At 40.7% G+C, this 13252-nt stretch overlaps 1 protein-coding gene across 4 annotated transcripts; it reads left to right on the plus strand.

Annotated features, from left to right (window-relative positions):
- Window positions 1–375: 375 nt before the first annotated feature.
- On the plus strand, window positions 376–12624 carry nr1h5 (nuclear receptor subfamily 1, group H, member 5). 4 transcript variants are annotated; one of them, XM_067527834.1, is made up of 11 exons: window positions 376–535; window positions 3891–4026; window positions 7768–8166; window positions 8261–8401; window positions 8483–8607; window positions 9599–9697; window positions 11002–11098; window positions 11207–11323; window positions 11486–11575; window positions 11687–11800; window positions 12093–12624. In XM_067527834.1, the coding sequence occupies exons 2-11, from the start codon at window positions 3930–3932 to the stop codon at window positions 12293–12295; spliced, it is 1482 nt and encodes a 493-aa protein (XP_067383935.1). In that variant the 5' UTR covers window positions 376–535; window positions 3891–3929; the 3' UTR covers window positions 12296–12624. The 4 variants fall into 4 exon arrangements, with proteins under 4 accessions (XP_067383935.1, XP_067383937.1, XP_067383936.1 ...); XM_067527836.1 differs by having other exon boundaries at window positions 7803–8166; XM_067527835.1 differs by having other exon boundaries at window positions 382–535; window positions 3887–4026; window positions 7803–8166.
- The last annotated feature ends 628 nt before the right edge of the window (window positions 12625–13252 follow it).

The raw sequence follows: 13252 nt of genomic DNA on the forward strand, positions 1-13252 counted from the left end.
GATTCCAGTTTCTCAGCAGCGATGGGGAGGGGGCTTTTGTGACTTAAAACTTGGCAAATAAAAATTCTATATTGCAACTACAACAGCCCATAGTGGGACATGTTATGTTAAGTTACTTTCAAATTTTTCAGTGGTCACATACACACACACACACACACACACACGAACCTGAAGTTCTATTGCCTGCCTGTGTTTTTCACGTGTCTTCAATGCATGACTACAAAATGTAATCTAATTGTTTTCTCTCTTCACTGACAGATTTATGTCCCACAACAGAACATTTACAGCACAAGAAGATCTTGGTTGCATGTCCAGCTAAAACACACATCAGGAGCTACTGTCCCATTTGAAAGTTACTGTTTACTTTGTGTGCGCGTGGGCGTATGTGGGTGTGTGTGTGTGTGTGTGTGTGTGTGTGTGTGTGTGTTTGAAACACAGAATGGAGGCTGGACTGCAGTGAACATTACAAAAAGTAAGAACTGGACGGAGCTAGAGGACGTCTGGACGGTTGACACAAGAGGATAGATCATCAGCGGTAAGTCCACAACTTCTGCTCCAATATGGAATATGTTTATTAATCTTTGACTGTAAAAATCTGGTTGACGCCCGGTATTCTGACTTTGTCAGTTTCAAAATTGAACTAATTGATCAAACTTGCCGGCTTTAAGAAATTACACGTTTAACATTCCAAATTTGTAATTTTTTCACTGCAGTGTGTTAATGTGGAGTCTCTTCAAGACTCAAAATTCAACACTTTATTGTCAGTGCAACATAACTCATAACTAAAGGAATTTGTTTTGTTGAGCTTTCATACAACAAGAAACCTTAACATGACCAAAGGGAATTTTAAAAAAGTTTTAAAAAGTAATAATTGTCAAACAGCTTGGTGGAATAATCGTCATCATCATCATCAGTTGTTCATATATTTGAATCAGTCCAGTAAACATAACCTCTATATCAAAAAAACAGAGACCAAAGAAAAACAATGTATTTTAAAAGTCCAATCTTACACCAACCTTCACAGAGCTGAGAAGCTGATTTTCAACATACGTTTAAAGTAGAGATTACTAAAACTGGACAATTTACATTCCTCCTCATGATAGCCAGATACACTCCGACCGTACGAATTCACATATGCTTAGGCATAATCTAGGGCTTTACTGACAAAATCCGGAGGCCACTCTGATGTCAGTTTCCCATAAGGATCAGTAAACAGTCCAGGCCATTATCGAGCTGCAGCTACCAGCCAGCAGCTGTCTGATAAAGAGAGAAGCTGTTCAAGTTAAGAGGACACCCTGAATGGGATTAATGATGTGCTGCATTTATCTTCATTCTTGTACCGCGAGTGATGCAGGACTGATGACTTTTAAGGGTTTGTTCGTTTTCTTTGGTCTGAATCTCAGTGGACCCCATTCCTTCTTCATTTGTCTGGTGTTCATCTCATCCTAAGCCTTCTTGTTTGTGCACACATTTTGGTGCGGTTAGTTGTTGCACAGAATCTAGTTGAACTAAGCCTTCTTCGTGAGAGTACACTCAACAGTCTTTCCGTAACCCTCTCCTCATCCTGTCATCACATTCATCTCCCCTGGGACGAGCCTTAGTCAGGCCCATGTCCAACTATGTGACACCTCCAGAAGATCCATGGCAACATTTGCACGCTCGCAGACATTGTCCCCATTGTTCAGTGTCACTCTCGGTGCTCCTGCCTGCCCGCTGTTCTCCATCCACTCCTCCGAGGTCAGAGACACTTGGAGGAATGGTTGATGGCTTCTTTTGCCACATATGGTGGGAAGAGGACACACGGATTTCCACTGAATAATAACAATATACTACCTATTGTATAGCAATGGAAAGTCATACAGGCATCATGATACACTTTATGCAGATGACCAGGATGAGGACATTAGGTAATTAGTAATTAACATTCTTTTCTCTGATAATTTGTACTCAATCCATGTAATGCAATGTAGTAACCTTTTTATCTAGCACTATCATCAGGTCACACTTTCTCTTAGCTGCAAAACTAATCTCCATCATAACACGTTAACATGCTAAAATAACATAGTAAATACACCTGTTGGACACACCACTGTGTGTACAGCCTCATAGATGCTTTTTCTTACATTTTGATGATCTGAATTGAACATATCAGTTATCTACGGCGTTTGTCTAAGTGGTGCAAAGCTTACGACAATCTTTGACAAGCTTTGATAATCTGTGCAACAATGAAATTAATATAGAGGAAAAAGAGGAAACAAAATGAGCCTTCCAACAGCAAGGTGTTTATGCAGAATACAGCAATACATGGAGAAACAGAATTACAATATTATGGAAATAAAACACATTGGATCACTTCTATAATTCATAGTTCATAGTAACCTTAATCTGTGCTGTTTACTGTCTACAGTTAAACAGATACTCTCCTACTGGGCTCACGGCTGGTCCAATAAGAGATTTAATGATCTGAAAACCTAAAAACATATTAATACTTGGTGAAGTTATGGATTAAGCATGTTTAATTTTAAGTTTTCATATTTTATGTTTTAGTGTTTTTATTTAGTTTATTTTAGTTACTGTGTGAACATTATCACTTGCAATCTTACAAATTTCAGATGTTTGTCTGGTTTATTACAGTTTTTCCAACATGAAGGACACATTTTTTTAAAAAACAAATTTAGTACTTTTCCCTAGAGAACAGTTCACCTTGAAGCAGTTTTGTCATCATGAACTATGACCACACATGTACCAATTTACCCTTTGGACACGATCTTCAAAAGAAAGACACAGTGTAGTTAGCAATCAGATTCCTTTTTCATGTGTCATCGAGATCGATCGCGATCAGTCCAGTGAAGGTTACAGCTTCACTGACAGTGATTGGCTCTTCGCTCGCCCTTTGCTATCCACCAGTCCTGGCCCTCTTAACAAGCCAGTGAAAGGGAGGATAGGAGGCGGGGGGGGCTGTTAATTTTCAGTAAGCATGCTGCATGTCATCCAGCTCTGCTCAGAGATTTACAGGCCAGTGTTAAGGTCAGTCCACTGTCTCCCGTGGGTGGTTCAGGTCTCGACACCTTTCGCTCTATCCCGGCCTGGTTAACCGTCTGTGGGGGAGGCTATGGTCCCTGAGCCTCTTAAATCTAACTGCTGTCCAATATTAACTGCAGCACAAACAGAGCAGCGGTAAACAAAAGGCAAAGTAAACACACTCCCAAAACTTGCAGGACAAACACGCGCACACACACACACACATGCACAGCACACACAAAATAAGCATAGAAAACAGATCAGTGTAAGATAAAGTTTTTGTTGTTAGATTGAGTCTTGTTAAAGCTTCAGAGACAGCATTTCATCTATGGCATTACACAGACAAAATATGTAACTTATTATTAAATGATGAGAACTATTTGCAGCTCACTAGATAAAATTTTTTTTTCTATTTAATTTGCTCAGCCCAGCTGTTACGCTGTGGGATACATCCACCCAGGCCAAATCTCAACACATATTCACACACACATCATGACTTAGGAGTCTCAGTCTCTCTGACCATGAGGGACGGGCTCTGATCTGTGAAGTCCCAGCCAGGTCCAGCTGTTTGGACCACAGTTGCATCCCCTGTCCTTCCTGGGTATCCCTGCTTTCCCTTTTGTTTCTCCCTCGGGGGACAGTTAAGACGTCCTCTAGCACATCATCCACCACAGACCCTTAGCTGCACTCCTTCTCTTTGCTTTGTTAAAAATAGACTGAGATATCGGCACGGACAGTCAAGAGACCTGAACACATCCTGGGGATTGTGGAATGTCTCAGTATTTCCCATATGAAAATATGTGAATTCTCTGAGCAATTGTCGGTGCATCCGTGTGAGTTTATGTTTTTGTATGTGTGCGTGAAGACAGATCCCGAATTACTAGCAGCAGAGAAGATCTTCTGTCCAGATGAGAGAGTGGACTGAGTTGGAGATGAACTTTTCGGCAGGGGGGTTTCTCTCTGCCTCGGATGGTTACTGCTCCACAGAGCAACTTCAGTACTATGGTGAGTCCACAGTGACACCTTATTCTTTCTCTTCTTCTTTTTTTTTTTGCTATTGCTTAGGCTTTTTGTTTCGCTTCTTTCTATACTTCTGTTATTTTCTCTGCTTCTCTAAAATGACGCCCTAGCATCAAGGGTTTTACAGACATATTAGTGAAGTGAACACTGATTAATCATCAGTGTGTGTAGGAGGTACATCATTTGAATATTATTCAGTATCGTCATTTAATCATGTGAATTTAAACGGTGCTGTATAACATCACAGAGGAAACGAGTAAACTAAAAGAGAAGATATGGATGAAATCAGTATTTCAAAAAGCAAAGAGCTATTAACTATTTCTCGAGCAGTAAGTCGTTACCATGCAACCTTTTCACAGTTTTCGCCTGATTGACTGGGGCCCTGGTCAGATTTATCGCATTTTTTAGGAGGAAAAATATGTTCTATTAATTACTGGTTTTAATTAGGGTGAGTGACATTTAAGATAAAACAAGATTTGAGGACGTCTGGTGAACAGACCTAATAAACTGCTTTGACCTTATTCCTAACAGACTCTCTTATATCTACTCATATTTCTCTCATCCACGACATTTGACTACTTTCTATTAGAGGACATTTTTCCAACCTTTCTGATCTGATTTTTCAAATTAGCATGGTGCTGATTTAAATTAAGAAAAGAAATGTAGTCGTCTTTTCACTAATGCAAAAGTTGAACTCATAACAGTACAATGTGCTTGCTTGATTTATTATATTCCGAAGTTTTACTGGTTCAGATTTGCTTTGTCTGATGTGACCAATAACATATGGCAACCAATTTCCACTGCGCCGTGACTTTGTGAATATTGTCTACTGTTGTAATTCTACGGTAACATTATGTTTGCATGTTTTATACCCTTCCTTAATCATCACTTAACTTCTGATTTAATGTTCATTTATCTATTACATTCTTATATAATGAGGATGTGACTGTGCTCTGTACAACACAACCTTATCTCATCCACTCGCACGGTTGGCAAATAAAAGCCAAACGTTTATTTACCGCCGTTGAGAACTCAGTGACATGGAGAAAATAGTTCTTGAGGAGGTTCAGCCGGCTCACTGCATTCAAAGCATGCAGGCAGATTGAATGTGCATCAGAGGACATATTTACACTGACATGTATCATCAGCAAATTCCCTCTGTTGTCTCCTCTCTTGCCCTCAGTAGAAAAGGAAGCCAAGGGTTGGAGGGGGCGCTATGGGGGGTAATTTCTTAGTGTTGTTTGGCTCCCTAGCTTGCGTGGGATGGATGGGAGGCTGAGGAGTGTTTAGACAGCGTTCAAATGGTTTACAAACAGTGTGGACCACAGCTCTGTCACACGTCGAGAAAGCAAGGACCCTCTCCCCAAACCATCGCCACCAGAGTCTGGTAAGGACAGGAAACATCTGGAGAGAGAATAAAGAGAGAAGACAAACGGATGGAGTAAGGAGGGTTAATACAGTGTGTCTCTTAGACTGATAGTTCTGTTGACCCACATGTTTATTAGATCATAGCAGAGATCTATCATCAGTCATCAGCACTAGTACAAGTTCTCATTATGGTACAATATTGCTCTTTTTAAAAAAATTTTTATTGCATCAGTCATCCATATACAGGATAAGACTTAAGTTTAGGTTTTATTTTGACATTATGCATTTTGACTTCTGCAAGTCAGAGGACAGACATGTCTGAGCCCTGATAAATTGAGGGGGAGAGATGTTTCATGACGGACCCCCTGTTAGCCTGCTGGTTTGGGTGCAAAGCCTCATCTCATAGCTGTAGCATCCACAAGTCTCTCTCTGCCCTGCTGATTGTCAAGCAAAGGCATAATACTCCCAAAAAACCTGCAGAAATAGCTTAGAGGTTTTTACAGCCTGACACAAACCGATTGATTGTATGAGCAAAACTGTAAACTGAGACTTTTTTTTAGCACTAAATGTTTAAGTTAAATGTGCTTTTGAGCTCTAATGCTTATTAAAATTGTGGACTGGAGTGATCCTCAGCTGTGGATACTGGAATTTAATAAATGTTGTGTGTTTTTTTAAATTACAACATACTCTGGAGTGGATTTGTCGGACCACTGGACATGTGTAAGCCCGTCTCTACACTGATAATACCCCTGTATGATTCCCCTTTTATCAAATCACTGAAACTACAGCGCTGCAAGAATGGCGAGTTGATTAAAGTTGGTCTTCATTTCATTATTCACACATAATCAGATCGACACTTCTTCATCATTATTATATATATTTTTTATCATTTCTATCTTCTGACAGTTGGGTGGGCTCTGTCTATGAAATCAGATCCCAGAGCAGTCCCAGCGGTCCTGCTCCAGCTGTACTTTAAAAGCGTGCCAGTGGTCACAAATGTTTTCTCAGTGGAAACAAGGCTTGCAAAACACATTCAAAGACGTTTTAGGCCGTCACAAGACTGAACAGGCATTACGGACTGAATGAAGCATCCGCAGGAGAAGAGCAAAAAAAAAATCCTATATAGCACTGGGAGCTATCAGCTGCATCCTGTTTCAGCATTCTGACCAAGTTCATAAGGTCTCGCTCAGCTTTTTATCCTGTCCCCCAAGAGCCATAAAAGCAGTGAAGTCACACGAGTCACGTAACACCACATTCTTGTGAAGCTCTTTGACGCGCAGCAACGTAATTGTGTTGCCTGAAATGTTCATTCACATTTCTGTTATTCTAATTATTTCTGTTATTGCAGTTTTCTCCACGTGTGTGAAACCTTTTCACAGATTTTGGAAATGAAACCTGCTTCACCTTAAAGTATCAAGACAGTGATTATGCTTCTGTCCGGTCACTTTGGGAAACATTAATGGCTAATTGGTATATTAAAGCTTCATATATCAGCAAAGCGCTCCATCAGCTTTTGGTGTGAGAGGGGCCTGTGCTCTTGTCTCAATACTATGTAGGCCTCAAGAAGGTTCTGAGGGTTCTTCAGAGCACGGTTCTAGCCGTGGACCACATGCAGACCCCTGTGCCATAGCCTGATCTGCAGCTCCCCAAAAATATAAATAAATGGAACGGAGACACAGACTGCAACTCGGAGTGGTCCACTCCTTCCTGCCTCAGATGGTTGAGGGGTCATATGGACGATCTCTTCCGATGTCGGCTCATTGTCCTGCCTTGCAGTAATTTCAGTAAAACTAACTGCTGTTTCACAGCCATTGGCTTCACAGAGTGGAGGAAGGAGAGGTTCTGCATAAGGGAGGATTGTTAGAAGAATTAGTGGTTTTTGTGTCTTTTATATGGCCTCTATGACACCATTTATGAATTCATCCCACTAAAAATTATAACACAGTTGGTCTCGGAGTAACACAAACGAAAATAAATACTTGCACAAATAAAATTATCTTATACAATTACAAACAAAAACGAAAAGGCAGAATGAACATATTTGTTGAAGAATCTTTTCTGCTGCAGATTAATACATATTTGTTCCAGGGACTATTTCGAGCAGTTGGATACGAGTACCAATACAGTACGACAGTGCTCTTATTCACTGTAATGAAAACCTGAATTGTTTTAAATATTTTTAGGGACAAGCCTTAAGCTCGATAGCTCGTAAGAATAAAGACCTATAAGGACTCAGAAACATGGAAAACACGTCTTTGGATCATTGTGATGATGACTTTGGTCTTTTCATGAGGTTATTTGTTGATGTGGTGTGTGTATTACTTTGATGGTCTGAGTCTTCACACTTTTCCATTTCAGACATGCTGGCTGACCCTCTGTGCCACCCCATGCAGGACCCTGACCTCCAGCTGCTCCCTTACAGCCAACAACAGTACAGCTCTGGCAACCTACCCTATTCCCTCTACGGCTCTCCACCCTCCTCTACCTCCTCTCCCTCCTCCTCCTCTCCCTCGTCGCAGCTCTACCACCCCTCATACCACTACAGCACTCACTGCTTGGAGACCCCTTGCAATCCCAGCCCCGAGCCCCACTGTGGAGGCCTGGCTCAGGAGCTTGGATCTGTAGGACTGCCTTTTGGGCGGAGGTCACGGGTGGGCGCGGGAGGAAAGAGCAGAGGTCAGGACGAGCTGTGTGTGGTGTGTGGAGATAAAGCGTCAGGGTATCACTACAATGCTCTAACCTGTGAGGGATGTAAAGGTATTTCTTACTCTGCAGCCAGTAGACTCCATTTCTATTTCCTGTTTTGTTTTTTTCATCTTCACCTGGGGCTTTTTTTTTACCTTTATTGTAGGTTTCTTCAGGCGTAGTGTGACTAAAAAAGCTGTGTATCACTGCAAGAGTGGTGGCGGCTGTGAGATGGACATGTACATGAGGAGGAAGTGCCAAGACTGCCGGCTGAGGAAGTGTCACGCTGTGGGAATGCTGGCTGAGTGTAAGGAATCGAAGTGCAAAATCAAAGGTTTATCACAAAGGAGTCAGTGCATTGGTGATGCATATTTCTTCCTTACCTCAGGCCTTCTGACAGAGGTGCAGTGCCAATCCAAACGACTGAGGAAAGGAGGTAAAGGTAGAGGACAGGAGGAAGAGGAGAACGTAGACAGCAGGAGGGTCACCTCTACCAGCAGGCTACCTGCACAGGTACCAGACACCAACACTCTGTGGTTGGTTGGATTGTTTCTGGAGAGGATGGCAGCTTTTAGCAACGCTAGCCAGGGCTCATGTAGAGAAAGAACTTCTAGTTGGTTTGCCTTGAGATCTGTTACAAACATTTATGGCACAAAGAGGTTGAAGCTGACTGATGTTTGCAATCCCCTGACGTTTCCTCTTGCACCACCATGAGGTTCAGATTAGATTTAAATATCTCAATAGTTAGATGGTTGGTACATGTTTTAAGATATTCATGAGATGATGATGAGTAAATAGCATCACCCACCTTATCCTCAGACTCCCGGAGACAGCGTATGACCACCTCCTTTTAATTGATTTTCATTCCAAGTTTAAGATTCTGGAACCCTATTTATTATTAAGTGACAGTTTTTAACATGTAAAAGTAAATAATTATTTACATATTCACAGAGATCTTTAGTTTCCCCACTTTTGTGTGTGAGTGGAAACTATCAAGGGTTTAAGAGATAAGGATAAAATCCTCTTTTGCAGCGTGTTATTTAATTTTTTCATGTACTTGGTACATTGCCAAAAATGATGTTAACCCTTCAGTTGGTCATAAATTGTGATCTGATCTTCTTCTAAATAACAAGTAGACACTAACACATTGTCCTTAAGCTAAAAAAACAAACACATCCATTAATTATTCACAGTATGGGTGGAAAAAAAGAACTTCAGGTGGAACAAATGACCCCAAACGAGTGCTCTAGCAGCCGTAGATCAGACTTGCATAATATTCGGGAGAATTTTGGACCGCTACTCCTTACGGAACTGCTCTACCTCACATATGTTATAGGATGTCTGATATGAACATATATTCTGAGGTCTTGTCATTCAGTGTATACATACAGTATATACGTATATAGCAGATGGGATCCCATCTCAAAACAGTCTGCCTTGTAATTTTAAAACTAGGAAGAGTTACAGTAAAACTACTAACAGTATAATCCTCCATCTGCACCAGGTTTTGTCTGCCACTTTAACCCGAGAACAGAAATGCATCGTGGACCGGATGGTGGAAGCCCATCGACTGTACAGAGCACAGGACAGCAGCCAGTGCAGGGTAAGTGTCAGTGTGGAAACTCCACTTTTATTTTTAAAAAAAAACACAGGTGTTCATGGCACCTTTACAATTCCTGGTTTTCCACATAAATTGGTCACGAAATGACCTTAAAGTGACCTGATCTTTACAAATATCAACAAACAATATTTCTCATCTGATAAAACACAATCAATGATCCTTTATTTCTTTATTGAAAACACCCATTAAATATACAAAGTGATGGTGGAAAAAGTAATGGCCAGTGTTTTATCACCTCATTGAGCCATGTTTTGCAGAAATAACCCTAAGCAAGTGCTTCCTGTGTATGTGGATTAGACCAGTACAATGTTCAGGAGGAATTTTGGACTGGCTCTCTTGACCTCAGTCCACAGCATCCCTGTCTGTGCCACTCCAAAAGGTGGATACTGAATTCATTCTGTAGTAGTTTTACATAAATGTTTACAGTCACTGTCGAGCTGCGTCGCCCAGCTTCTGCTGAGCTTCAGCTTGCTGACAACCACCCTGACATAATCCCGTTGGATTCCCTGATAAACTTCATTTTCCCCTCCACAATGTCAGTGTTGGCACACTTTTTTATCTTTTTGCACCATAGGCGGTGGTGTGCGTTCTTCCCAAACAATAGTACCTTTGTTTTATCTGTCCACAAGTCAATGTCCCTGTAGTGTTGTGCAGCCATGCTGCAGTGTTGTTTTTGGAGAGCAATGGTTTCCTCCGTGGTGACCTGCAATGGATTTCATGGCGGCTCAGTGTTGAGTATAGTGGACTCATGAACAGAGATGTGAAATCCTTCAAGTCTTAAGCTGTTACTCTAGAGTTTATTTTTACCTCACTGATCGTTTTGCGCTGTGCCTTTGAAGCGACCTTGGCTGGAGAGTAGCTGCAGTATTAAATGCTCTTCATTTATCTGTAAACTGATCAATATCGAAAGTCTTTTAAGATTACGTTGACCCTTTCCTTTGCAAATCAACAACTACTGGTTGTGGGTCTTCTGAGATCTCTTTTGCGAGGCCCACATCAGTTGATGCTGCCTGTGTCGGGTAATTCTAAACCACACCTCCATTCTTGGTAGTGGCATCAGAAGCCTAAGGTTGCAGTAACCTTTTCCATCATCACTTTGTATGTTTAATGGGTGTGTTTACTAAAGACATGAAAGATCAGATAAATAATGTTGTGTTTGTTGATATTCATGACTTTTGTGATGATCAGGTCCCATTTCATGACCGATTTATGCAGAAAGCCAGGAATTGCAAACAGTGCTATTACTTTTTTCTGTACATGTTCTCATGATTCCTTTATCTGCTCAGTTGTTTGAGTGGCCATGTGCAGACAAAGGCGAGGGCCTGTCTGATGTTATATCACCCCATCTGCAAAGACTGCTGCAGTTTGCCAGGACAGTTCCAGGTAACATTGATTCCAATATGCAATATTAATTAATAATACTAACGATACACCACAAAAAATTGCACATTTGTTAAAACTATGTTAAATCCAACAATGTTGCCATCACAGGTTTTGATCTCCTGGATTATTCAGACCAAATCTCTCTCTTGTCCGTCTCCTCACTGGAGGTTATGTTCCTGCTTTCCGCTCAGCAGTTCTCCAATAACCCATCAGGCCCTTGTCCAGGTGAATAAATCACACAAACAGAACAAAGCCGTGGAAAACACTGCTATCAATCAAAAAAGAAACAACCACTTGGCTTTTTAGAAAATGTGGATTTATGATTAATATTTGAAGTTGCATTCAGTCAGTCATTCAGAAAACATGTTTCTCTTGCTCTATTATCAGCTTTGCAGCTTTTTGGTATGTCAACACATAACTGGCTGAGAAATGCAGAGTCAAAGGAAAACATCTACACTAGGATGCTGGTCAATTCAGGTGAGTCCAGAAATGTAAATGTACTAGGAAAATATCTGAACTCTTAAATTGTGAAAAAGTTTTGTTTTTTTAAAAATATAAAACCTAAAAAGATGTTTTTCCTGTGAACAGGAACCAGTGAGGATCTCTCTGGGCCAGTACTCAACTTTTTCCACAGCATGAAAACGATGAGGGTGACCGAGCCTGAATACGCCCTGCTCACAGCTACTGCTCTGCTTTGCTCAGGTCAGAAATGATCAATTATCAATCTTGAAATCAAAACACTCAGATGCTTTACTGTAAACAATTACAGTAAAATTCCTTGGAGCTCTTATACTATGGAGCCTCCGAATGGTTCACACAAAGGTCTGATTGAAGACTTGATCACATCTTTGCTGTTCTATAACATTGGTCTTTCCATGTCCAACCTTGCACATCCAACACATTTGACTTTTAACATGCAGATGCAGTTTGTTAAATTAAATGTACATTTTTATATAACAAAAAAACTGATCTAGTCTCCGTCTCTGTCCTGCAGACCGGGCATCTCTGCAGGCAGCCAGTTGTGTTGAGAAAATGCAGGAACTGATCCTGGACCTGCTGTCCAGGATGTGTGGGGCCCAGGCTGGAGCTGCGAGAGGGGGACCGCAGCGATTCGGCCGCCTGCTAGGTAGGCTGACAGAGCTCAGAACCCTCCATCACAACTACCTCCTCCTGACAAGACAGCAGCCTGGACACTGATGGAAAGGACGAACCACTACCCTTTTCTCTGTTAAGTATGAGCTGAGAAATTGTACAAACACAAAATGTAAGGTTTTCACATGGTATGAGGCTGCAAAACGGACAAATCTTCAACTGTTTTCTTAGTCCTGCAGTCATTACTAAATTTAAGCTTCCAAAGGGACTTAAATGTGCTTGTGGGCTGCCAGTTTGTTGGATATAAACATTTGTAGGTCTTTTTATACCTGTGTTGTACAGCAAACATGTATGCTTACAGTACGCTTACTTTACTGTATGCTTACTTTTCACTATGCTGAATAATGTTAAAATAAAATGAAAATGAAGACTAACTAGCGTCTGAGGCTCATGACCCAACTGACATCACTTTTACTAATCCTGTCTAACTTCTGGACAGATTCTGAACCTGCATCCTTCACAGGGATCTTCAAAAAAATACAAGGATGAGATTTTTCCTCCCTCTTTGTTTTATAACAAGTAAAAAAACGACGACGCAATTTTAAGTATTCCAAAAAGTTTTTGATTGAGCGTTTATTTCCCAAAAAGTGGAAATACTGGTTCAGACAAAATATTTGGTGAGCAAGTAAAATATGCAGATAGTACAAGCTTATAAAGGTGTATTTATCCATTTAATAAAATTGGGCTCTTGACAATAAATAGTCTTCTGAGGGTTAACAGTGAATAATGACAGTTGGTTTGGGGTAACGTGAGCCCATCTGTTAAAACGCTGGCTGTTTGATCCTAAAACTTCACTCCAGTTGTTTTAAATAAAATGTAATTCTCAACTTTAACCAATATAGCTTTATTTCTATAATTCTGTCTTCCATAAATAAATTATTTCTCCCTGTATCAAAAAGAGAATTCAAATATAAAGAACAACGGCTCATTGTACTCTGTGCTCTTAATGGTTACACACATATACAGAGCACAATGAAATTACATCAAAGACAAGCTAAGTAC

Source organism: Channa argus, chromosome 13 (assembly GCF_033026475.1).
Source record: "Channa argus isolate prfri chromosome 13, Channa argus male v1.0, whole genome shotgun sequence".
Taxonomy (NCBI): Eukaryota; Metazoa; Chordata; class Actinopteri; order Anabantiformes; family Channidae; genus Channa; species Channa argus.

Coding starts and splice junctions, on each gene's coding strand:
- nr1h5 (XM_067527834.1), top strand. CDS start 3,930: ATGAGAGAGTGGACTGAGTTGGAGATGAACTTTTCGGCAGGGGGGTTT. Junction 4,027..7,767: donor AGAGCAACTTCAGTACTATG/GTGAGTCCACAG, acceptor TTTCCATTTCAG/ACATGCTGGCTGACCCTCTG. Junction 8,608..9,598: donor CCAGCAGGCTACCTGCACAG/GTACCAGACACC, acceptor CATCTGCACCAG/GTTTTGTCTGCCACTTTAAC.